This window comes from Jatropha curcas, chromosome 3, assembly GCF_041381405.1.
Source record: "Jatropha curcas cultivar XTBG-Jc1 chromosome 3, XTBG_Jcur_1.0, whole genome shotgun sequence".
Lineage (NCBI taxonomy): Eukaryota > Viridiplantae > Streptophyta > Magnoliopsida > Malpighiales > Euphorbiaceae > Jatropha > Jatropha curcas.
Genome location: NC_143153.1, coordinates 930,405 through 950,184, shown reverse-complemented (window position 1 = coordinate 950,184; position 19,780 = coordinate 930,405). Strand labels below are relative to the sequence as shown.

General features: G+C 35.8%; 3 protein-coding genes and 1 non-coding gene across 5 annotated transcripts; 1 reads left to right on the top strand and 3 right to left on the bottom strand.

The window, feature by feature from the left end:
* Positions 1-6: 6 nt before the first annotated feature.
* On the top strand, positions 7-122 carry LOC119371541 (U5 spliceosomal RNA). The gene has a single exon (XR_005179177.1). It is a non-coding gene; the product is annotated as a U5 spliceosomal RNA (small nuclear RNA).
* A 295-nt stretch (positions 123-417) lies between these two features.
* LOC105644781 (adenylate kinase 4) lies at positions 418-3,217 on the bottom strand. Its single transcript, XM_012230249.4, has 6 exons — positions 3,005-3,217; positions 2,575-2,720; positions 2,357-2,476; positions 2,062-2,229; positions 1,315-1,404; positions 418-729 (listed from the first exon to the last, which is right to left on the bottom strand). The coding sequence occupies exons 1-6, from the start codon at positions 3,114-3,116 to the stop codon at positions 628-630; spliced, it is 738 nt and encodes a 245-aa protein (XP_012085639.1). The 5' UTR covers positions 3,117-3,217; the 3' UTR covers positions 418-627.
* A 539-nt stretch (positions 3,218-3,756) lies between these two features.
* LOC105644782 (RNA helicase family protein) lies at positions 3,757-13,134 on the bottom strand. Of its 2 annotated transcripts, XM_020683595.3 has the most exons (18): positions 12,874-13,134; positions 12,269-12,361; positions 12,067-12,171; positions 11,682-11,899; positions 11,519-11,571; positions 11,298-11,414; positions 10,412-10,503; positions 10,143-10,229; positions 8,976-9,190; positions 8,669-8,761; positions 8,033-8,156; positions 7,132-7,288; positions 6,236-6,305; positions 5,443-5,603; positions 4,813-4,988; positions 4,454-4,740; positions 4,185-4,342; positions 3,757-4,051 (listed from the first exon to the last, which is right to left on the bottom strand). In XM_020683595.3, the coding sequence occupies exons 1-16, from the start codon at positions 13,071-13,073 to the stop codon at positions 4,584-4,586; spliced, it is 2,118 nt and encodes a 705-aa protein (XP_020539254.1). In that variant the 5' UTR covers positions 13,074-13,134; the 3' UTR covers positions 3,757-4,051; positions 4,185-4,342; positions 4,454-4,583. The 2 variants fall into 2 exon arrangements, with proteins under 2 accessions (XP_020539254.1, XP_012085642.1); XM_012230252.4 differs by having other exon boundaries at positions 3,757-4,342.
* Positions 13,135-13,377: 243 nt separating this feature from the next.
* On the bottom strand, positions 13,378-17,249 carry LOC105644783 (uncharacterized). Its single transcript, XM_012230253.4, has 4 exons — positions 16,861-17,249; positions 15,822-16,097; positions 15,438-15,575; positions 13,378-15,101 (listed from the first exon to the last, which is right to left on the bottom strand). The coding sequence occupies exons 1-4, from the start codon at positions 17,164-17,166 to the stop codon at positions 13,551-13,553; spliced, it is 2,271 nt and encodes a 756-aa protein (XP_012085643.1). The 5' UTR covers positions 17,167-17,249; the 3' UTR covers positions 13,378-13,550.
* Between the last annotated feature and the right edge of the window lie 2,531 nt (positions 17,250-19,780).

Sequence of the window (19,780 nt, the reverse complement as noted above, 5' to 3'; positions counted from 1 at the left end):
GCACGCAGCCGCGCGGTGAGCACAAAGCGAACTATTCTTTCGCCTTTTACTAAAGAATACCGTGTGCTCGCCGCAGATAGCGGCATACGCCAATTTTTGGAGGGTTCCTTCCTGTGGAAGTGGGCCCACACCAATTATAGTTAAACTATTTTCTTGTGTTCCCAATTCTTAAGGGTATATGAATATAACTGTCCTTTCGTTGGGTGTCTGAACCAATTCTAATCGAACTATTTTTTATCTGTTCCTGCCTCTGGTGGGTACATGCCCAACTCTGTTCTCCAATTTGTCCATCGTTCATTTTACAAAGCTACTAATATATAGTCCTTAGCATCTTTGTCTATTTTGATTTATTTTTTATCTCATTAGCAAAATCAAATCAAACAATAAGAAAGCCAGCCAGACATAGAGCCACAGTGATTTAACCAAAGCAACAAATTTTTAGCATTACAGCAAATTCTCATGTTTGGTACAAAATTTTTATTGGGTAACTAACACAAAATACTCCAAAGACTCGATAAACAGTATTGAAATCGGTATCTTAAATGAAAATTGGGAGGAACCACTGATTAGCCCATCTGACAATGTATCAGACGAAATATGAGCTACTCTAGAAAACATAGGTCACTCTTATGAAGAGAGAACCTTCTGAACCTCAGCAGTTACATCTTTCGGGGGTTTCTCTGCGTGAAGCTGTGCAAGAACACCTTTCTTCGCATAATAATCAATAACCTGCGTAACAAAAAGATATTTTAAAATTTGTTAAATCAAAATTCATAGAATGGCCTAATCTAAAGAATTTGTACTACTAAATCTTTATGGTCGATAAAATATCCAAAGACTTGACAAGCTCAAGCATTTACCCTAAATGCAATTATTGCTTCCGCCTGGTACGGTACAAGTAGAAGCATATAGACCTTGGGGAAGCCATTTCAAATTTATGACACTCAAAGAATTAAGAAGAGAATTGGAAACAGGAATTGGATTTCAATGCCACCAAAGTCTAAATTACAAAGTAGAGAAGCTTGTATTGATATATACTAATACCAGCATAATATTGAAGGTTAAAGTTTTCTGCATTTACCAGGGGTAAAGCATTTCAATATATGCACAAAGGCCACCGAAAAAACCTCTAAGCTTCAGTTTGAGTGACACATATATACACATAAAATATAAATAAATAGATGCTGATCTTTTTCCAAGCATGAAGCCTTAAAAATTGATTTGTGATAAGAATAAAGAAAGAGAATTTTCATTGCCTAAAAATGTAAATAAAGAAAGAAAAACATAAGCATATAAGAAAGGGGGAAAGCCTACAGGTTCAGTTTGCTTGTGAAATGCATCCAGCCTTGACTTCAGAACTTCTGGGGTGTCATCTTTTCGTTGAATCAGAGGCTCCCCAGTAACCTGTTTTGCCACAGGAAAAACAAAGGGCGAAAATATGTTAGGATTGATGATAATTATGTCGTCCCGAGTCTTCTGTTTTAGCTGAATGCATGCATCGTAAACTCCATTTTGTAGCAAGGTGATTGAAAATCTTCCGAAAGCGCAAAGTTTAACTACGCGCTGAACATAAATAATACTCCCTCCGTCCCAAAATATTTGTCCTGTTGACTTTTGCACAAAGTTTCGCATTAATTATAGTGTCACGTCATTTAAAATATCCATACTTTACCAAAATTGTCCTCTTTTTTTAAAAAAAAGTTATTCCTAAAACTTAAAACCATTTATAATGAAGGGTATAAAGGAAAAGTAAATATTTCTTAAGCAGATACCTTACTCTTCAACGGTGGACTCCATTTGTGAAATTCTATAATTAAACTTGGGATTGAACTAATTCCACTTTAGCAAGATTCAAGTCCAAAGATTTCAGAATGACATTGCAGCAAACATATACCAAAATGATTGGAAGTTTATGTTGCTGGAATCCCAAATGATGACAGTAGTGATAACATATTACTAGATAATCCATTTACCAAGGCACAACAATAATGGGCAACTTATTTTTTCATCAAATTTCAAAAACATAACAGGGAGAAAACAGGTTACTGGATGCCAACTTACATCATCAACACCAGAAACTCTGGGCGGTGCAAATTTGGTGTGGTAAGTCCGTCCACTGGAAGGATGGATCCAACGACCAGTAATCCTTTCTTCCAATATAGCATCATCAATTGCAAAGTCGAGGACCTTATCAATTTTAGTTCCCTGCTTCTGAAGCATCTCATCAAGCTGTATCAAAATGGGAAAACATCATTTAACAAGTTGGAAAATTGCCAATGCCAAACCCAAGAAAAATTTCAGAAAAGAAACAAATGCACTTGAACATTAACTACATAACAGGAAAAAAGAATGTAACCTTCTGAGCTTGAACAACTGTCCTCGGAAACCCATCCAAAATGAAACCTTTTTCACATGATGGCTTCTTCATTGCTTCATCAATTATCCCAACAACCAAATCATCAGATACAAGTTCTCCCTGCATAGAACAAATCCAACATATTAGATATTAAGCTAAAAGATTAGGAAAACATATACAAATCATAGGCTTAACACAAAGGAGCAACTAAAATTTACTTTATCCATGGCTTCTTTGGCCTTAACTCCAAGGGGAGTCTTAGCAGCAACTGCAGCTCTGAGCATATCACCAGTGGCCAAGTGGCACAAACAATAGTCATCTTTGATAATGGGTGACTGTGTACCCTTCCCCGAGCCAGGCGGACCTACAATTCATCCAAATTCTCATAATTACCTAAATCCAATAGTCCCAGTGCACATTGTAGACGGAATGATTCAACCAGTTCTAGTCAACAAAATATAAAAACGGCCCATTTATAAATGAAACAGAAAGAGCATTCCTTTAACCAAATGAACTAGAGATAGATAACAGAATTCCCATAAAGAAAGAAACTAAAACCCTAATTTTTTCCCTTAAAACATATCAAATAAAAGAAAGAACTGAGAGATACTCAAGTTAGCAAAAGCAGAATAGAGAGAAAGTAAATACCAATGAGAACAAGACGCTTATCAGGCTTGGAAGAGCACTTGAAGCGGCGGAGGAGTTCGGTCATAATATCAACCGAAGGTACGTCCTCAAGTGCTACACCAGAACTTGCCATTTTCTCTCACTCTACGTAAGGCAAAAACACCTCAACTCCCTGTTAATGGAAATACGAACGAGAGAGAGACTTGGTGAGGTATTTATGTGAAAGGTAGGTAGTTGCAGTCTCTTAATTTTTGGCTAAGACTAAGAGTGGTTTGTTGGACCTTGAGTGGGTTCGTTGGTTGGGTAGGTGGACCCTGTGTCCGGCTCGGCTCCAATTAGTCAGCTACTGGGCGCCAGTCAAAGTTGGTGGGAGAAACCGATTTTATACATGTTTTGGATTTTAAGATTCTGCGTCAGGTTAGGTTGCAGTCAACGCCATTGAGAGACGCAAAATTTCCCTACTCTATTATTTTTATTAATCAATTAATTAATTAAACAGTTTTGGTGATCCAAGAACCTGCATACTGCATTTTATTTTTTTTATGTGACTTAAGATGCAGGAACTAGAAAATATAGTTCAAATATTCTAAATATTGGTATGAAAATTTTTTATACTTCGAAGGTAAAATTTAATCTTTTAGTTAGGGAAACTTTCCTTTGGAATTTGGGGGCCAGTCGAGTCCACTCCTGCTTACAATGAGACACTGATTGTACTAACACCTTGAATTGTAAATCTACTGAAAATCAAATTCGATTCGCCAGAATACCAAAGATTTTGGCAAAATTTTAATAAGCTAGGTTAATATTTATATGGAATTAAGTATTCAGTTTTCAAGCTTCAACATCCTCAATAGTACTAATGGTAGTAGACATATATCTTGAGCCACCATCCAATTTCCCCTTCCCTTGACTTTTTTCCCTGTTTCCAAGAAAACATCTAGCTGAAAACTCTTCTGGATGAACTTGGAATTTCTAGACTTTCTTGAGTGACGTTTCATTACTTCAAATCATTCAGGATTAAGGAGGGATGATGTTACTTTGGAGTGTGTGCCTCTGCTTACTTGTAATCTGCAACAAATTTTAACAAACTCTATCCTATGAACAGAAAAAACAACATAGGAACGAAAGATTTTTCTTGTCTGAAATCAGTTTAACAAATAAGCAGCTTCGTTCCAATTTCCCCAAATCTCAAAAAGTTTACCATTTGGATCTTTCCTTCAGACACTGCATCGTGAACAAGCATCACTGCGCACCCGAAGAATTGAACCGTTATACAGAGACACAATGTGCCAGGAGTAGAGAAATAAATGCTGCTCGAAGCCAAAAAGCAATCCAATATCGTACTTCATCCGTCAAGCTCTGTTCATAAATGAGAAGCCATAGATGGGAATGAGAAGCCAGGGAAAAATATAACAGTTTTATTTTATTGAGAAGACAGAAAACATAATTTACAGAGAGTGAGCCACCAACCCCAAGTCTCCCTAGCACGCATAATTTGGCAAGCCTCATTCAAGTAATAATCCCCAATAAACAGGGGAAACAATCCAGCATTTGACATGCCAATGCTATCATTTATATGAAAAACAGATGATGGCGATGGTCATTTCTTTCCTTTGCGTGCAAGGAAACGATCCCTAGCAGCCTGAATTTTACTTTCATGGTCATCAGGAGCCCCAGAAGTAGCAACAGGCTCTCTCTGTGGCAAGCCTGAGATCTCTCCCTCAGTTCCATGTTTGCCATTTTGACCAAGACCTCCACTGCATAAAAAAGGGGTAATGAACCTCATTGTTCTATATTACCTTGAAGAAATTCAGAGGAAATAAATTTACCTCAGTTTGTTGACATTCAGGTTCTTAATCTTTTCCAAGATTGGATCAGCCCATGAAGCCTCTACAGCACACACCGTGCGCATGTATGGACGTGAGGTAGAAATCAGCTCATGGTATACAACATATTCAGGGAACATTCCATATTCATCGGTTGTTAGAACAGAAGATGGATGCACCTAACAACATGAATAATTACCTTCAGGCTAGTTCAAAAGGCAAAAGAGTAATTGATTTGAAATATCAGAAATTATAATTGATAATGTGAATTCTAATTATTTCACTTGTGTGTTCTTTATTTATGGATTTGATTATATTTCTGTAGTTATATACACTAAATCACCTAAAGAACACAACTTGGAGACCTGGAGAGTCAAAATTTAGGACCTTGAATTTTTTAACTAAAGCCTCAACTAAAACTGTTCCTTTAGCCAGCACCTAAACCAAAACTTTTCCTAAATCTCTTTCCAAAATTTTTTGGAACATGATCTCTTTCCTGATCTAAATTCAAAGATTCATGCACTGATTTTTGCAGTGGAGTTTAACATCTTAAAATTTAAATCAAAAGATTTCCAAATTTGTATCGATACCCAACAGCTCAGATTCAGAATATAATATTCCAACTGTTAATACCTGAACCAGTTGATAATTGAAACCAATAGTTCTATAGCCATTGTGTTGAATACTCCTTTGACCAAGTTTATTTGCATAGCCCACACACAAGGCCTTCCTCAAATTCCTATACTCCTGTTGACCTTTTATGTATCTTTTGTCTGCTCGTACATCCAATGATCCTGAAAGAAAAGCATGTTTCAATAGGAAGTGACGCAAAAAAATGATGTTCATGCACAGAAAATGGAAAATAGACAAGGATAGAATACTAAAACTGATACAATCAATGAAGCCTTTGCAATATCCTCTATTTCCACCCCAAGTCCATGTGTGTTATAATTTGCCACAAAGGGCTAGAGTTTGATCTCCCAGAAAGGAAATAAATACTGCACTTCAAATGGATTGTTTACTATATGCATTGGCAAAATTTTTATTTTGAATGTAAATTTATGAACAAACATTAACTACTCCAAGATGTCATGGAAACATGAAGGGGAAGGAAAAAAGAAATGGAGGATAGAATCAGGAGACCGGGATAAATGATTATTAGTGAATAGTACAGTACAAAGGAAAAACAAATTAGAATTATGCCTACAAGAACACAAATCAATCATAAACTTGTTTTTGGACGTGTCATGTCCACAAACGAAAACAACCACCTCATTTGTGAAGTGATATATCAACATATGAAGTCGAGGCCGCTCCAGTTTTGTTAAAATATATATATATATATGATAATGGTTTATGCTTCTTACGTACAATTTCTCAAACATATAATAACTATTATATACATATACAGATTGTAAAAACCGACCCTTCGCTATTTTCTGCATTATCTGACACAACTGTTTCCGAACATCTTTGACAAACAACATTCCTCGCACCTGTAGATGGTAAAATAAAAAACAGCATCATAGTCAAGACATGACATTAAGACATGAGATGTGCCAATAGGAATGAAGATCGCAGCCGCATTTATTGGCCTCTTTCAGCCACCAATGGGCATAGGCATGTGCAAGAAAGAAAATGGGAGATCCATAAGTGGAAGCATTGGCTGCAGCATATTCTGAGTCTTTTAGACTGAAAAAAGCAACTAGTCTATGGACCACGTGTGATAAAAGTCTGGAAGGAGTGATCATCTATAAAAACTATGAAACCATGCTACTTTAGAATTCACCTTGATAACTTAGTCAAACATGATGGAATCTAGAAGTCTCCAAGTGTCTAAAGCTCTATTTATTTTGTGGAAACAATAACTTGTCTATGGAAATTATTTTCTACCATTTAAGGTACATTGGAAACTTTATTTTTTGTTTCAATAGGTAAGACAACTAAAAAGTTTGGATCTGAAAAACTTCACATTATTCTATTTGCAATTCAGTAGGAAAGAAAATTGCAAAAAAAAAGGTAAAATTGTGGTTGTCATTTGTGATTGGCCACCTATACTAGTGGCAGACAATGGCCATAGATGACTACAACGGTAGGTAGATTAATGGTTTCTTTCCTCATTATGAATTTATTAAAATCAAAAAAATGACTTCCAATACTAAAAACAAGTCATTTTTTGGTTTTTTTCCTTTGGCAATGATAACATTTTCTGTTGACCAATTTTCCTTACAAAAATGCAAAAATGATTTCTGGGAAACATTTTCCATCAAACAATTTGAGCCTAAATCTATCATGCTTACTTGAGCAGATGACAAATGTTACCTGTAAACCATTATCTTTGCACCAACCAATATCATAGTCATTTTGATCCCACTGCTCATAAATCTGTAGCAACTGGATGTGATCACCCAAACCAGAACCATCAGGAAGGTGAACCTCATTAGGAGTGTGTTTCCGCTTCTTTTCAATATTCCTGCTACTGCACAAAGAGACAACGGCATTCTTATCCTAAAGGATAAACTAGATTGGCTAAGAAAGAAGTTTTCAGGATTCATACTATCATTACAAGATTAGGTTAGTTAATTTTGAACTAGGGCTTCAGTTTTAATCCCTTAAGGAATTCAATAAAGCAACCTTCAAATAGTATAGGTGTCAGAACCAAGAAAACATGAAATAGATTCAAGTTGGTGACTCTAGAATGTCAGAAAAAATATAATTTAGGAGTTTCCCATGTGGATAAAAATGAAGATTTCAGTCGACCGGAATCCCTGACTTTTCAGGTCACGAAAAAGGAAGCTTAAATTTCACAAATACAAGTCAGTATTAATATTTACTGCTTAAAAAATATTTAGAAGTAGATAGATGATATTAGAAGCTCACATCCTTAACATTGCAAGGAAAAAATGATAGGAAAATAATAACAGACAAGAAACATTCAATCATATTATCAAGTTTCAGCAAACAGCCAAAACAGAAATCAATAGCCATAACATGAAAGATATGAAGAAACTAAGAAAGCATGAACATTCATTCACCCATGGCAAACAGAAGAGGATATTATTATATCAGAATCAGATTGGGTTACAGTTTTTTCAAAAATTAAATGCTCCATCTCCTCAAATTAGACAATTTCAGAAAAACACTACACACTTCTGTGAAAATAACAAGAAACATAATAGCATCAGGGAAGGAATATCTCATCTCAATTCTCATTTGAACTAACCTTCGACCAGGAAGTAATGTTGTTTCTGCTGATAACATAGCAGCCACAGTCAATGCCTGGGACAAGCAACCATTCTCATTTGCTTCCATTAAGGTTCTTGAGAGTGAGGGCTCTAGTGGAAGTTCTGCATAATCCACAGAAACTAATATTTAAATTCATGTGGTGAATTTGTGTAAAATATACAAAAATTAATTGATATTAAAATCCATTAGAATTTGAAGAAGTTCAACAGCTATTTGTTTAATAGTAGTGTACAAAACATATGTTAAATACAAAATAGCAAACAAAACACATTAATTGATATTAAAATCCATTAGGAGTTGAAGAAGTTCATAGCTATATGTTTAATAGTAGTGTCGTAGATGCCCATGGTAACTCATATTGTGGTTTTAAGTAATTATTATAGGCACAGTTGTGTGCTTTAGAAATGGTGACTGGTGTTTCATGTTTCCTTAGGGACAGCACTTTTCATGCCCAATGAAACTCATACCGATGCAGTGCATGCAACTAACATTTTGTTACTGATTAAGAACACACCAGAAAAAAAAATGCAATGAAGAATTCGTTCCAAATAATATATGATCACTCTAAACATTCAGAATAAGCACCAAATCAAAAGGAATGAAAGTTGATTACCAGCCATTGTCCGTCCAACACTAGTGATTGATCCATTGTCATCAATGGCATCAATTAGATATAGTTGCTTTAGAGCATCTTCCAGTGAATCATCTGCAACAAAGCATTCAGATTTAACCAGTACATCCATTTTCATTGGAGATAATAATAAAACATAGGTATGAGAGAGTAGATGTGCTAGAAAAAATGATCCATCCATGTTCTAGGAAGGTGGTTGAGAATGTGAAATTCTGGAAGTGAAAAAATGAAACCAAGTGTAGTTTATTCGGCACATGAACATTGAAAAAACACAGAACAGAAGACATACTCGAAGGAGGATCAAGGAAATCAAACTTGAGAATATCAATATCTGGAAGATCCAATGATTTCAAGTAAAGAACACTGCCAGCAAGTGAAGAACGCTGTATCTCAGGGACCGTTACATCAATGAAATCATCTTCGTAAACCATGGAAGGGTATAGCCGGTAGCACTTCCCAGGACGGGTTCTTCCTGCTCGTCCTGCTCGTTGATTGGCTTGCACTCTGCGGTCAGTAAGTACATTAACTCAATGGATTTCTTTGTTATAAAAGAAAATGGTTTGCATAAAAGCTGTTATACAAGATAATCTAGTTTGCAAAATGAGAGACAGTAATGATCACTCTAGCTATTTCTGTTCACTTTTTCTTTTTCTTCTGGGCAAATAATTATCTCCGGAAAGAATAAAACCACAGAAGGTAATATATTGTGATAAGAATGGCAGAAAAGAAGCAATTATCCACTCTAGAAACAAACCTCCACCGATAATATATATGCAAGTATGGCAATAAATAATTACTAATTCTGTGTTGCTGCTCAGAAATTATGCAGTATAGCAACCTTCAACTACATGCAATGCAGCTAAACTTGATTATCTCAAACTACTATAAACACGATGTTAAAGCATAAGTACCAGCAGGTGAAGATCCAGGGTCAGAAAGAATACTTAAAAACGAAATTCTTTATGGTACAGAGTAGTTGCATTTGAAGAATGTTGAATTACCTGATTTCTATTTGAAAGCCTAAGCAAATATAGTGGATAAACTAGAGAAAATCATAACACCACAAATTTCTATATAATTTTTAGACCTCACCCAATTCATCTAGATAAAGTTAACAAGACACAGAGACAAACAAGAGAAGAGAATTAGGATTGCAAATCCCTCTTCACTAAATTTGAGAGTGATATCAGCAACAAATAGCAGCATGTACAATAGAGTGGTCGCTTGCAGAACAAAGCCCTTGTTATTCTCTTGTCAAGCTCAGTTACCTCTATTCACAAGCTTAACAAAACTAGCTAGGAACAAAAGAAAGCCCCTCAAAAAAAAAAAAAAAAAAAAAAAAAAAAAAAAGATTTTGTATGGGGAGACAAAATGATACAAGAACAATTGAAAACAAAAATTAAAAGTGATCATAAACTTCAATTTGGCAGCTGTTACAGAAATATTAACTACTTACTTGCTAATTTGCACAACATCAAGTGAATACATGCCTGTTGACGGGTTGTATTGCCGTTGCTTTACATAACCAGAATCAATGACATACCTGTCATTCACAGATATTTGAGCTCAACTAAAAAATTCAAATAGAGAAAGAAAGAAAGGAAATGAATAAGTAGAACAGCAATCATGTTAACATGGAGATTGCAGGCACAAAATAGAAACACTAAGTTTACATACAAAATACAGCAAAAAGAGGGTCAAAGCATAAGCATCAAGTCTCCTTACACAACACCATCAACAGTCAAAGAAGTTTCAGCAATGTTCGTTGCAACAATAAATCTCCGACAATTTGGAGGTGCAGGAGCAAACACACGCACCTAAAGAGTCATAGGGAACATTGAAGTCATCAACAAGAAAAGTTAGTAAAAGTTGAAACATTGTGTGAAGAAATTAGATTCTAATCTCAAGTTCAATGCTTAGCACTCAAGTGAGAATGAGAAAACAACAAAAGCCACGTGCAGGAAAAAAATGTAACTCAAAAACCACGCACTTCGCACATTATGTCAACTACAGCAAGAATGACAAGAATCGTTGAGTAAAATTCAGGAAACTGCTCATGGTATAACAACTTTCTGCCCTCAGTCATTAATCAACCTGATCAATATTCAGGAAAAAGGCAACTATAACAGATAGATTTAAGTCGTTTCTACTAGACCAACTGAAGATATAGTTTAACATAAATTATTGTGATCTATTTTCTACAATCTTTCTAATTATTACAGAATCTAGATTTTCATTATGCTAAAATGGGCAATCTTATTGCTAATAAAATGTGAGATATCATTTCTCCATATCCAAAGCACATTGTCAGCAATTTTTTCTCTTTCTACATCCATAACAAACTCATATCAAAATGATATACCAACTCAGCAAATCAGTATCAAGGAAGATTTATTCAACTCAGCAAATGGTTCCTTCCAGCATACTTGATTAAGTGCACATGATACAACCAAGTATACAAATAAATCAAAATGACTTCTGATTTTATTTGAATGCCAGTTAATAAACTGAAAGGTGTCCAATTTGGAAGAACCCTTAGCATCGGTAAAATAAAGTAAAACTAGTAATATCATTGGATTTCATTATGAGAAAAATGCAAATGAAAAAATACCTGCATTTCAGGTGGCAAGGAACCATGGAGTGGAAGGGTAATGGCATCCATACAGGACCCTTCCTCTAGGTTTCGAACTCTCTCTTCCAGCTTTGAAACCAATTTCTCTATATCATCCTGCATATGGATGAGTTTTAAATTTACAGTCAACTGAAGCATAAAAAACAAATGTAAAAATCAACGCCCAAGCAGAAGTCAAGGCAGAGCATACTCGACCTCACCTGGCCCGTCATGAATATTAAGATGTCACCTTCAGGTTCATGAATATGAATATCTGCAGCAAACTATCAATATTGGAAGCAATTCTTGTAAACAAATGATTTGTTATTGAGCAACAACAAGAAAAGATGAAGCCAAACACATAAGAGTGATGCCCTATCATACCAATAGCTGTTTGTAACGAGGACTCAATGTAGCTTTTAGGACGCTCTTTGCTGTACAATATTTCCACGGGGTATAACTTTCCAGGGACATTTAGTACAGGACAACCTGAAAAGAATTCTGATACTTTTTCACCATCGAGAGTTGCCGATGTTATAAGAACTTTTAAATTGGAGGCTCGCATTTTGACCAAGCGTTTTACTAATCCCAGCAAAATATCCCTGAAAAATGAGTTATCAATAAACGTGGACATACACAACTGAATACATGCCAAAAAAACACGTCATAAGTTGCTGAAACTCTAAAATCTAAAAATATAACGCTAAACTATGGAAGACTATATGTGTTAGACTTTGATTGGGAAAACCAAAAGGAATAAAGATCTTACGTGTTTAGACTCCTTTCATGGGCTTCATCCAATATGATTACTGAATACTCATTAAGCTCTGGGTTGGACAGACTTTCACGCAGGAGGACTCCATCAGTAAGGTATCTGAGCAATTTCAATGCTATAATAAGGAGCCTATAGACTTGGCACATTATATTCATAAATAAAACTAGTAAAAACTGTTAGCATTGAACTACATTACTTAATTCGTGTTAAATCTGAAGTTCTATCTTCAAATCTGATGGCATAGCCTACTTCCTCCCCAAGCCTAACACCAAGCTCCTGTGCAACTCGTCTGCAAACATTAAATAAAGAGCAAGGAATCAAAATTCGATTAATTCTTCTGCAGCATAAACAAATGCACTTGCAAAGAAAGTTATCCAAATCATTAACCAACTGGTTGACTGGCAAATGGAAAAAGTCAAGAAGTAAAGAATATTTTTAATTCTATTTTTCTTTTTCTTCTAAGATTTTTCTTTCTAGGAACTTAAATTAAAGTGAAAAACGTAAATAACCAGCCAAAACTATATATAAAGAGTAATTGATTAGAAACTCTAATATTGATAGGTTCAGTTTCTTTTTTTTTTTTTTTTTAGTCTTCAACCCCTAAAAAGATTAATCATGCTCTTACAGGTTCCTTCAGTTCCTTTTCTTAGATTAGGAAAATCTGGGACCCGTAACTCTGCAATTTCTCGGCAACTAAAAGATTAAAGACCTAGACTCCCGCAATCAACCTAGTAAGCACCATTTAGAAGCACAATACCAACAAGTGACTAGAGCAAACAACTATTTCTTTTGAAATTATACCTTGCAACAGAGACGGCGGCAACTCGGCGGGGCTGAGTGACGCCAATGATTCCAGACTTGGTGTAACCTCTACGGTGTAGCATCTGAGAGAGCTGGGTGCTCTTCCCTGATCCAGTCTCTCCGATTATCACCACTACCGGATTCTCTTCCACTGTTTGTAAAATCTTCTCTTCAAATTGGACAATTGGAAGACTTGCCATGGGTGAAAGGAGGGAACCAAAAACACAGAGAGAAATTATTGCTATGGAAGTTCAAAATTATTTCTCAGCAACCTGAAGTCCGTTTTATCATGGGCCTTTTTGCGACGACCATCGCCATGCCAATACGATATCGTTTCTAACGTAATGAATTTTAAATTTTTTTTGACATTTTCAATTAAATGCTTCCAAATTTGACTGTAAGTCACGCTAATCAAGCAATTTTATTTTACCCGCGTAAAAGCATCATAAATGCATAACCGACAAAAATTTTGGAAAAACGGCTCTTTTGTCGAAATTTACTCAATGAAGCAAAAGCAATTTAGATTATAAAAAAACAAAAAGCAAATTGTACAAGCAAGTCTGCATCAATATCTGAAGAACAAAAAATCTTTACAATGGAGTAAAAGTACAAAAAAAAAAAAAATGAAAAATACATTGAGATGAAGCATTTCCCACAGCAAGCAAACTTGTCATTCATCATTCACAAATCACCTGTTTCTTGCCAAAGATTGCTTCTCTAGTCAAGAGCCTGATTCCTCTTACCCACAACTCTGCCATTTCTACTCCACCTTCACACGCAAAATGCACTTCCTTGTTCTTTGTAGTGATCACATGGAAAACTCCAGGGTCTTCAACATCAAATTTTCTCCTGCGATTCCACCGGAATTTTGAGCTTGGACCGACCTCGGCAACCCTACAAATTACATTTCTCTTGCTTGATTTTCCCCATCTTAAAACTCCAACAGTACCTTCCATCCTTAATTCTTTATAATGCGGAGATCCTTTTCCACATTTTGTATGCTTCTTGACTCGAGTCCCATCTAGAACAAGTTGTCTAGCAAGTTCATCTAATATTATATTTTCCGTTTCATTTCCATAGCCATTATTCCTGGCGAGTGAGAGTGCAGTTTCTTTTCTTGCATTTTCAATATCACAGATTGCTCCACATGAAATTAAAAGCTCGCACACTCTATTGTGGCCTCTCTTTGCGGCTAACATTAGAGGAGAGTATCCATCAGTGTCAAAAGCATTGACATCGTAACCTCTTCTAGTTAACATATGAACCAAATCAATGTCACCCCAGTGCGCTGCGCGATGTAGAGCTTGAACTCCAGCAGAATAGTTATATCCCTCTTCAATTGCATACTCAAGCATTACCCTTTCGATGACTTCACCGTGGTGGCTTGACTCTGATAGGCTGATTGCGGTTTCCCCATATTTATTCTGCAGCTTTACATTAGCCCCTGCATAGACCAGTAATCTGAAAGCTTCCACGTGACCGCTGGCAGCAGCTACCATAGCTGCAGAGAATCCATCATCATCTTGTTCATCAAGATCGATGTCCGTCCGCTCAATGAGCTTTCTTAAGGCCTTAATATCATTTGCTTGAACAACAAACATTAAGGGAGAAAATTTTGAGAGGTTGCTTGATATTACTTTCTTCCCAGCTTGAATCACATCAATCACTGCTTGCTGAAAGCCAAGAGCCCATTTAGCAGACCTTGCAATTGAGCTAGCAGACTGACCAGATGAATTGATCAATCCAAAATCAGCACCAGCTGAGGCCAGGATTTTTAGACATTCTTGTTGCTTATGTCTAGCACATATCATTAAGGCAGTTTCTCCAGAATCCGTCCTGGAGTTGAGATTGCAGCCAGCGAGCGTCAGCTCCTCAAGAACTTTGGCTGAGCCAAGCCGTGCAGCTAAATGGACGGGGCGCCACTCATTTTTAGAAGTTTTAACCGGAAGTTCTTTATTTGCACCACAGTTTAATAGCATTTCTACCGCTCTTGCATTGCCGCATAGGATGGCGTGATGGATAAGAGCCCTCCCCATGTGAAGAGTGTTAACGGGGAGATGTCGGAGGAGCATGAGCAATATAGTACCACTTGATTCAAAATACTCCACAGCACACCAGGTGACGCTATAAGCCTCATCTAATCCGGCACCAACTCGGAATTCTTCGCCACTATCCATGTCCCAAGACCAGGCTCCCAACCTCACCTTGGTGTCCATCTTGACACCGACCTGTTACCAATTCCAATTCGTTAATATTATATTTATAGTTATTGACTAGTAATTCTGCCAAAGGAAGCTTGAGAAACTCTAACTGATCAAATATCCTAGCAAGGTTATGTAAATAGCAAATGTAGAACCATCATCCAAGGTCCATCATAAATAACACATGTACCCAACGAGGACATATTCACACTTCAGGCAACAACACATCATACAACACTTCTTTGTTCCAAGTTCCCAACACCTCAGATATGTGTTTTCGTGCTATATGCCATTCAGAAATAGTTTTCTATAAGATCCGTCTTTCCGGTGATTTTTGCAAGTATTATATATCCAAATGCGTACCTGCAACAGCAATCTAACGACCGATATCTGTCGGCTAACAATGGCAGCAGCAAGCGCGTTACAGTCAACATTGGCATGCAGTGATGGCTTGGAAGAACGAAGCAGAACCCTGTCAATTGCATTGGCATCTACTCCCCACTGCCACCAAGTAAGATCGTCAAATTCAATCAGCAATTATCAATTGATGAAGCATAGAGATCTCTGAATTGAGTATAAATATGAGTGCACCTATGCAAGGCAAGGCAACCTTCACTGCAATCACAAAATAATGCTTTCTGATGAAAAGAAATTTTTCTAATTTAATCAGAATGCATTCACCAAAATTGCTCTATTTCACTATACGCTTATCCCTTTGCTAGGCTCCTAAAGATAGAATATTTGTACCTTAATTAGGGTGTCAACTACATTGGCGTACCCTCTACAGCAAGCAGAGACAAGAGCATGAACAGCAACCTGTGGGCGTATCAAGTCAGACCCCATGAGCAGCTCTGCAGGCCTGGCCAACCCCTGGTAGCTTGCCTCTAATAAAGCCTCCTCACATGCCTCCTGAGATGCTCCAGCTTTTATAAGCACCTCTAATACATCCAAATGACCCTCTCTTACTGCTGCTGTCGTGGGATAGCCTCGAAACAGTTTCTGATTCACACTGGCACCGACGCTCTGTATCAGAAAACCACATCTTGATTTAATATTTTTGTTATTTATCTTGTTTCTAGCTTGCAGAGAACCACAGATTATGAAGATTCATAAGTTCAGTGTTTCCATTCTACGATCACAACTTTGCCTAATAACCAACTAATGACATCCTTCAAAACGTAAGAGTTGAACCAATTGTTTAGCTACACTAATTACCAAAACCCTGGTTTTAAGATAAGCTATCTGATGCAGGAATTCTTCTACTGGTGAACGGGGTAATTCTGTCAGTTGGACCCGTGAAGGTGGATTCAAAATTTCAGGTTATCTGTCAGATTATGTGATCACGTATCATGCTGGCGTACAAAACTGAACCAAAGATATTAAGGGAAAATATTCTCTGTCTCACTACATGTTAGAGATTCTCTTCCTCAAAATACTGATCAGAACTGAAGCAGATTAACTCAAATCATCTTTGATTCTAAACGCTTTCGATTTTTTTAAACGAAGAAATCCTTTTAAATTAATTAATAAAATCAAATAACTAATCATTTGAAAAAAAAATTTTGAATCTCCTTAATAGCCAAACATAAGTATCCAAAAGACAAGATTAAGAATTCATTGATACTAAAGCTAAAAAGCCATAACCATAAACCATTATCAACAAACTGAGTAATGATTTTTCATTTTTAAATAGAAACTAAAGAATAAGACTCCCTTCTCCTTTCTGTTTTGACTTCCAAGTAACTTAACCCCAGAGGCCAAATCAAATGAGAGTCAGTTACGTTACCAGTAACATCCTGACGAGCGTTAAATTTCCGGCATGAGCAGCGAGGAAAAGAGCGGTCACCTCAGTCTTGAACTCCTCATACTCGACATGAACTTCATGTGGCGATTCATCTCGGAGTAAAACCTCCGTCTTCTTCGTCTTCAAGTTCACCGTCCCGATAAAGTTCACGTCCACGAAAGGATCAGCGAGACATTCACTCGCCAACTTCGAGTCATTACTATGACATGCATCAACGAGAAGCTGAGAAACTTCAGCCTGGTAATCGATTGGGAAGACCTGTTTTCCGGCACCGGAGTTGCCAAACATTTGGTTTAGTTATTGTTAGTGTCACGTACCAGGAAAGAGAAGAGTGAGAGAGAAGGGGAGCAGGCCAGCGGCAACAAGGAGGGAACGCAAGTGTTTTTATTAGGAGCGGTTTAATTTAACCACGGTAAATAATGTAGTTTGACCAGGTCGTGATTAACGTTACTTGTGATTTAAAAAAATGGGAGGAGCTTAAAAGCGGGGTCCATTCTAATAAAGTCTTAATATTTATGGTTGATGACCGGTTTAAATGTTTGGAGTTACCTTTGAATTCTAATCGGACTTTCTTGTACCCGGTTCAATCCTTTATCATGTTGAATTCAGAAATTTAAATTGCTGCACCCTCATTTTTTTTATATAGAATTCATATTTTAGATATTTTTCTTTTCCATTCTTAAGTTTATTAATAATTTTCTACACTTGTCTATGTCTAATTTTGTTTTGAACTCTGCAGGAAAAAATTAAAAAAAAAAAGGTTGTTATTATCATATAGTAAAAAAGAACAGCTTGTACTATGATATTTGTAGGATTTGTCTGATCTCGTCCTACATAAATTTCTATATACACATCACTAGAAGCCGTATTTGGCCTGCATCTCTCGTGAGATTACAAGTAATAATCCTATCAAGAATTTATTTTTTTTATCATACATGACAATCAAAATATTTAGTACCAAATTAAATATAATTACTTTATAATCTTCCAGTCATCTCACTCCGTAAAAGATTTTAAATTTCAATATCGCAGTCATAAATACCACTGAATTGCGATTGGGGATGATAAATCTAAATTAATATGAAATAAATAATTTAGATAATTAATTTATAATCGAGTTTGGACTCAAATAGCGCATCCGTAGCAGTTGAAGAATGTTTTTATTGTCGGCCTGCCATCTATAAATGTTTTCCTTGCTATGCTGGCCTGTCACTAATAATTTTCATACATATGTAATTTTCCAAATGGTATGATTGAGACCCAAATTAACTCTGCTAAAAATATGCAATTTAACGCAAGAAAAATATAGGGACACCATCTATGTTGTATTGTAAATCTCGGGCAGAGGGAGAAGGGCTTGTCTCTCCATTGTATGCGGCCCTTAAAACAAGCACAACAAACACAGAGCTCAAAGTTTAAGAACTTGAAAAGGCAATGGGCCAACACATACAGGGTGGATTTTCAGTCTCATTCTTTAGGGGCGAGCTTTGGAAAAAATCAAAAATTGAACCGAACCAAATTATTTTCGGTTTTAGTTTGAAACCTTCCATAATTTCGATTTTTGGTCTTTGGATCGATTATTCCAAAATATTTATTTTTTGAGTAAAATCGAACCATTTGACTGAACCGATGCCTATTAAATCGATCAGATTGGTTCGATTTTCAAATTTATTTTGATTTGAATCGGTACCAAATAAACTCTATTTTCGATTTTTAGTTTTTGCGGTTCAGTCGTCGGAACGGAACCGGGGGTTTGCACACTCCTATCATTCTTCATTGTCCTCTTCAATTTAGGCATTGGATCCCTCGCAGTGGCCAACTTCTCGTAGAAACTATGTAGGTCCCTTCTTGTCTTTGGCATTATATATTATACATAGAAGAAGCCTAAATCAAATGAAGCACGATGAATGTGCCCATACACAGAGTAAGTTGTCAATATGTATATATATGCTCCTAATAAAGCCACAACATTCCATGTATTTTGAGTGATAGACATATATCATTTGTTGGCTAGGGCCTAGGGGCCTAGGCCTTAATCTTCTTCTTCCTTAGAAAGAGTCCAAGCATACATGATTGTCAATTATTTGTGCATGCAATGATGGTAAACGTTTAGCTATTTGTGGTATATGGATCCAATCATATATTATTCTCATTTAATAAATATATATGATACAAATTAAGGTACTGATATTTAAAAAAAAAAAGAAGAAAATAATACTTATCGGAAATGATTTTATTGGATTAATTTAGTATATGGATAAACTCATTCGCTAAGAATAAGTAATATTTTTCATATATCCAAAATTGATTGAGATAACTCTATAATTAATTTTATTCATATTTATCCTTTTCTGTCAAGTTATATTTACATAAATTGCCTGTGTAATTTTTGAAGTATATATGAATGGAAAATAAAAAAAGAATTTAAAATTTTAAGGTTTAAAATAAGCTTTAAAAAAGTAATTATTGAAATTTAAAATATAGAATTTTTGAACAAAACGTAACTGTATATAGGTGTAATTTTTTTTTGTTTCATTGATAAAATTTGAATTTCCACGTTCACTTTCAGATAGACCTAATGCATTTAATTTTATCACAAAATGAAATATTATTTAATACTGGAAATGCCATATTACTAAAATTTAACATATAATTATATAATTCAATATTTTTTTATAAAGAAACTGAAACCAATTTTTTTTTTTTTTAATAATCAGTACAAATATCTAAAATAACTTTTCTTACTTTTGGATTGAGGTAATTACAAATTGGATCTAACAAATAAGACAAGAGAGCTACTTTCTTTTTGGGCTAAAGTTAAATTTCAGTTCATGAAGCCAAGCCCAAGAATCAAAACGCACAGTAGCATTCATTGCCGTTTTCCATCTATCGCGGCAACACG

Bases quoted from the DNA above. Each gene is read 5' to 3' on its own strand.
- LOC105644781 (XM_012230249.4), bottom strand. From the start codon at position 3,116: ATGGCAAGTTCTGGTGTAGCACTTGAGGACGTACCTTCGGTTGATATT. The intron at 2,230-2,356 runs GTTACATTCTTT...ATTTTGATACAG, and splicing joins CAGTTGTTCAAGCTCAGAAG to CTTGATGAGATGCTTCAGAA. The intron at 730-1,314 runs GTAGGCTTTCCC...TTTGTTACGCAG, and splicing joins TTCACAAGCAAACTGAACCT to GTTATTGATTATTATGCGAA.
- LOC105644782 (XM_012230252.4), bottom strand. From the start codon at position 13,073: ATGGCAAGTCTTCCAATTGTCCAATTTGAAGAGAAGATTTTACAAACA. The intron at 12,362-12,873 runs GTATAATTTCAA...TAATGTTTGCAG, and splicing joins GCCGCCGTCTCTGTTGCAAG to ACGAGTTGCACAGGAGCTTG. The intron at 11,415-11,518 runs GTGAGGTCGAGT...ATCCATATGCAG, and splicing joins TAATATTCATGACGGGCCAG to GATGATATAGAGAAATTGGT.
- LOC105644783 (XM_012230253.4), bottom strand. From the start codon at position 17,166: ATGTTTGGCAACTCCGGTGCCGGAAAACAGGTCTTCCCAATCGATTAC. The intron at 15,576-15,821 runs GTACAAATATTC...ACTTGGTGGCAG, and splicing joins TAGTTGACACCCTAATTAAG to TGGGGAGTAGATGCCAATGC. The intron at 15,102-15,437 runs GTACGCATTTGG...AATTGGTAACAG, and splicing joins TCGTTAGATTGCTGTTGCAG to GTCGGTGTCAAGATGGACAC.